General features: G+C 50.7%; 1 protein-coding gene across 3 annotated transcripts in view; it reads right to left on the reverse strand.

The window, feature by feature from the left end:
* Window positions 1-1,675: 1,675 nt before the first annotated feature.
* The window catches only part of ZMAT4 (zinc finger matrin-type 4), a 77,819-nt gene continuing 74,151 nt past the window's right edge, over window positions 1,676-5,343 (reverse strand). For all 3 annotated transcript variants that reach the window (XM_026863040.1, XM_026863041.1, XM_026863042.1), the window contains one exon: window positions 1,676-2,250. In XM_026863040.1, the coding sequence (XP_026718841.1) occupies window positions 2,235-2,250 (16 nt within the window). In that variant the 3' untranslated portion in view covers window positions 1,676-2,234. The remainder of the gene's footprint in view (window positions 2,251-5,343) is intronic.

The raw sequence follows: 5,343 nt of genomic DNA on the forward strand, positions 1-5,343 counted from the left end.
CCAGCACTGGCCTCAGGACAATTACTCCTTAGCATGTGCTGCCTTGAGGCTTCATGACTTTCAATATTGCCTTTCCCCAGAATATGGTTCAGGCAGGCTTGCCGTGAAGCTGCCTTGATTTCATGTGCACGCCTGCCACGGAGGACCCTCTGCTGTACAAACCTCGGAGCGAGAGAGACCGGGGCTCCGGAACAGCCTGCAGCACCCTCTGCGACACGGCCCGATGTCTCAGGGCTGCCCCATCACCAACACACGGTCACAGCAAGAACTCCATGAACATACAACATTACATTTGCATCACAACGGCAGTTTTCCCAGTGACGTGCCCAAACGCCTCTCATCCGGAACACACAGCGCTGCTCAGCACCAAAATGCAGAGCAAGACACTTTGCTTTGCTTTGGTTTATTAAGGTGCAGAAGAGCGGATGGAGGACACAGATTAATCACCTATGTACGATTTGTTCACTGGGCAGAAAATTCACAAACCTGCAGGCCATGGTCGTGAGCTGTGGGTGGATTAAAGTTTCCCCAGTGCAGAGCCAGCAGCAGCAGGTCACTGCTCTTCCTCTAGAGGCTGGAGAAGTGGATTTGCACCTCGCTGGGATTCCTGGTAGATGAACTGATGGACCCGCACACGTCACTGCTCCGTTCCAAAGCCACGAGAGAGCCCCTGGCCGCGGGTGCATGAAGAGGAAATGTCAAAACCTGTTACTTCAGCGGTGCAGAAGCAGGGAAATGGCCACGGTCTCAGAAGAATTGTGCGACCACACATACATAAAACAACCAGATTTCTCTTTAAAAAGGTGGTGCGTAATGTCTGGCAGCATTCACAAGACAGGCTCTCTGCATGCAAAGCGCCCTCATGCAGGGCACAGCCAGGTTTGCTCCGCGCTGCTCGTGGTACCCACGTGAAACCGGGTGGTTTGTTGTAGCTCTTCGCATTGCGGGGGTTCGGTAAGAAACCTGGTCTCTTTGTGCTGACTGCAGTAGGAAAACTAAAATCCTTGTGGGCTCCCTCTTTCCAGGGGATGGGGTTATTTTGGTTCTGCTCCCCTACAGCCAGTGAGGAATAAACCCCTTCCCTGTAGATGAGCACCAGCTGCTGGGGACTGGGACCAGCTGGGGGCTGAACAGCATTCCGCTTGGACAGTCAAGGCTGGTTTTCGGTCAATTTTTGATCTCTTCAAATCCATTTGAGTTTGTCCTCCCTGTGAGTAAGGACCCCCAGGCTGCAGTCCCTTCCCCTCACCCTGCGGTAACCCCCGAGGCTGGCGAGGGCTCATCCGACTGTGGGTCCCGGCCCAGGTGAGGGCGGCTCCGGGGACACACGACGTCGGCCTCGGCGTCCTGAGACCAGCCTCCACACGCCGCCCCTCCGCCGGCCCCGACAATTCTCTGCCATCTCCATACGGGTGAGCTGGGATGGTGCTCGGGTGGTGCTGGGATGGCGCTAGGATGGTGCTGGGATGGTGCTGGGACACGCTGGGATGGTGCTGGGATGGTGCTGGGAGGCCCCCACATGGGCCAGCCCAGCAGGTGCCACCATTCACCTGCGGCTCTGCCGGGGGCTGCAGAGCAGCGTCCGGCCTCGGGTTTGCATCAAAGTCGATAAAGCGAACGGTTTCCATCCAGCCTGTAGGAATCCTACCGGCAGGAAAACGATTTTACACTTTCATTTTAGTTTTCTTTGCTCAGTGAACCATTTGTTTCTCTGAAGACAGAGAGGAAAGGAAAAAATTCATCTGTTACACAATCCCCGTGATTCATTTTTTGCTGCTCTTTATGTGTTGACACAAACCATGCTGGAGAAATTGAAGAAAGTATGTTTATTTCTGATTGAAGACGGATTACATCACTATCATGGATAAAGTAATAGAATAATTTTATACTCTTGGGAGAAATCTAAGAATAAATATGAAAAAGTAAAATATTTTGTTTCCACTGTCTCCGAAGATGAGTGATGATTAAGTGCTGTATTTACAGGATAGTTATCATACTCTAGACTCTGTGCTGAATAAATATTATCTTGAAAGGGTAAAAAAATCCATTGAAATATTTTAACTCACCATAAAATTAAAAAAAAAAAATCCATGTATTTGTCCAAAGCGAAGGTTAGTTACATGTTAATTATTGAATCCACGCAGGGTGGCTGTCCCAGAAGGATCCTCTCCCCGCGGCCAGTCCCCTCCGCAGGAGAAGCCTCCGTGGTTTTCCCTGTCGCGGCCGACGAGCTGCTACTGGTTCTTCAGGCTGCAAGAAAGACGAGGCCGAGGTCACTCTGTGCCCCGGCACCCCGCGGCAGAGCCGGTCCCTGCCCATCCCCAGCCCGGCCCACACCTCTGCCCGCGCCCCGGCCCGGGCAGCGCCCAGCACCTCGCCCTTCCCCTGCGCCCCCACCCCTCGCAGTGACCCAGCACCGACGGCAGATCCCAGCACCGGGGCAAACCTGAGACTTTCCTCATCATGACTACAGGGATTTCTCATGTGAGCAGTGAGGAGGCTTCAATTCTAAAAAAAACGTATAAATAAACTCTTTCTACCTAAAATGTATTTGCAATTTTAAGGACAGTTTTCTGTTTTATGAAAGAAAATTGCTGTAACAATTTGAAAAAAGTGTACTTGCTTTAGGTTCTCAATTTAAATTTAAGAGCCTCCCAAACCCTGCCAAACTTGCCTGGTTCGTGACACAACACACTTTTGGCCAATGAGGAATTTCTCACTCGGCCAGCGCCGGCGGTCTCAGGTTTACACTTTGAGAAATTGGTCCAGTGTTTGCGGTTTATATTAAAATAATTAATCCCTGCACCCAACACCACAAAACAAAGTTGCACGAGCCATTCTGGGGCTTTCAAATTATGATCAAAACAGACGGTATCAGACATAGCTTTATTTTCACTTACGTTAAAAGGGAAGGAAGACAATTTAATCCTATAATGAGAGAAAGTATTACACCCTCTCTCTTCACAGGCAGTGTAATTATTCAGCTGCTCTCTGGAACTGAAATAATGACAAATTAAAATGCCTTTCAATTCCATCTACCTTTTATAACTATTCATCATCTGGAGTTATTATCACTCTAAAGGCTTCTTTATATTTCAGGCATCAGCCACTATACCTTACAGAAAGCACATGGAAAGTCATGCTGCTACCAATAAAAGCTGCAGTCATCAAGGTAAGAAAAAAAACATTTGGCTTGGTTGTAAAATATACAGTACAACTCAAGTATTTATTATAATTTCCTAAAATTTATTGGAAATCTTATACCAAGGAGTGAATTCACTCTGGGTGAGGATGCGCAGGAGGGAGCTCGACCTCCAGCACCAGGAAAAGCCCAGGGGAAACAGAACAAACATTCTGCATAAAACCTGACCCAAAGTCAGGGCGGCGACACCAAAGCCCTGCTCTAGTCCTGTCTCCTGCTCCTTGGCACTGTTTTGCGGAAAAAAGACTCTACAGCTCAAATAGAGTCACACAGCAGGGATGTTTACTCCGGCCGGGGTGCACGGGGATTTCTCCACAAAGCTTGCACACCCACGGCACATTTTACCGAAAACCGATCGAGTGTGGATATCCATAGTCCTTGGGTCACATCACACAAACATACAGATGCAGGAGTAAGGCTGCGTTAGTTCGAAAGGCTGATGTCAGCAGTTTATGTCTCCTTGCGCCTGCCCATCGCCTCCTGGGGGTGTCTCCAGGGGGCTTTGGGAGGAAGGCTCGGAGTCTTTCTCACTTTGTTTTTTTCCCTGGAGCATGCGCAGATTCTCTTGGCCAATTTCTTGAATAACAAGAGTGTTTTTCAGACGGTTTACTTTCTATCTAAGAGAACCAAAAGAACTTCTACCATTCATACATGGCTATCTTTAATTAGCAAAATTCCAACTACTTAGGGGCACCTGTTACTCAAGGACAAAAGTGTAATATTTTGCTGAACCTTGTAATCCTTGGTAGATTTGCACAGTGAACTGCTTCGTTTTGATGAACACAGCAGTCCCTGGTAAAATTCCACAGAACAGTCTGGGCAAGCAGGATTCTTAGCAATATTTAAAAAAAACCCAACTATGACTTGCTATAAATAAGTAAATAAGTTGCTAAGCAGTTTTCTATAAGTAAATAAGTAAATAACTCTCAAGACAAGTAATCATTTCTCTGTATCAGCACAGCGTTAAACCTCCAACCCCCCAGAGAGGGGATAGCCCCAAAGGGGGGTCGAGAGCTCCCCCCGGGATCTGCCCCCCCCCCCGGCTCCCCCAGCACAGTGGGGTGGGGGAGAGTGTTTGTTTACACTTTCTTAAATAGATTGAAAAAAATAGGGACACGCAATCCTGGCGAAGGGTGACATGTCTCCAGGAATGCTAGTTACAATATTTTGATCAGCTCTGATTCCTGAAGAGCCTGGCAGCTTGTGCTGACAAACACCCTCTTCCGCGGGGACAGCTGCGCTCCCCGGCAGGGACCCCACGGGGCTGCCCTCCGTACCCCCACAGCCGCGAGCGCTCCGGGGCCGGGCAGGGGGTCAACACTGCACCCCGGTAGGCTGAATGGATTTTACCCCAACAACCGCGGCGGGATTGGGTCCTCTCTCTGCAGAAATCCTGAAATTAATCAGAAAGCGTGAGCTTGAAAGGGAAACCTAGACGTGTACCGGCATCTGTGAATGTGTAAATGAGCGGTGCTAAAACCCCAGAACACATTTGTGAGCTCTAGATGTGGCAGAGAGGTCTGGCTGATCAAAGGGACAAAATTAAATGCAAGAAGATAAAATTCTTCTTCATGGAAGCGGGAATCATCCCCGTACAGTCAGAGTCTTAATGACCGGGGCTGGGTCCCAGCCTCGGGCCGGTGACACCCCGCACCCATCGCAGCGTTTGCTGTCGGCAGGCACCCGAGGCGGCACTGGCAGCACCGGGGCTGGGCTCTGGGGCTCTGCCCCCAGCACCGCCCGTCCTTTCACCCCGAGCCCCGCGGAGCCCCTGAGCCCCCCGCGCCCCCGGCACCGCCCCGCGCCCGGCCCCCGCGTACGGGGACGCTTCTGCGGAGCCCTGAGTTCACGTTCCACACGAGCATTCCTTTGACCCCAGAATTTAGATACCCCCGGCTCCTTTCACAACTCCCCAAGACTTTAATTCTCTGTTGTTTGTTGCAAATCTCTTTGAACAGCGATTTTTCATCTTTACGGTTTACACGAACCAGTTTTGTTTCTCCCAGCCTGTGGCAAGCCGTAAGGGGAGGGCTGGCACGGGAGCCTCTCCCAGTACTCCCGCGGAACTCGCCCTCCTTCCCACAGCTCCCCACCAGCCGGGGCTTCGGCTGCCCCCGCTCCCGACCGAAAGGAGCTGCCGG

The sequence above is a fragment of the Athene cunicularia genome (genome assembly GCF_003259725.1).
Source record: "Athene cunicularia isolate RWA chromosome 22 unlocalized genomic scaffold, athCun1 chr22_part1, whole genome shotgun sequence".
NCBI lineage: Eukaryota > Metazoa > Chordata > Aves > Strigiformes > Strigidae > Athene > Athene cunicularia.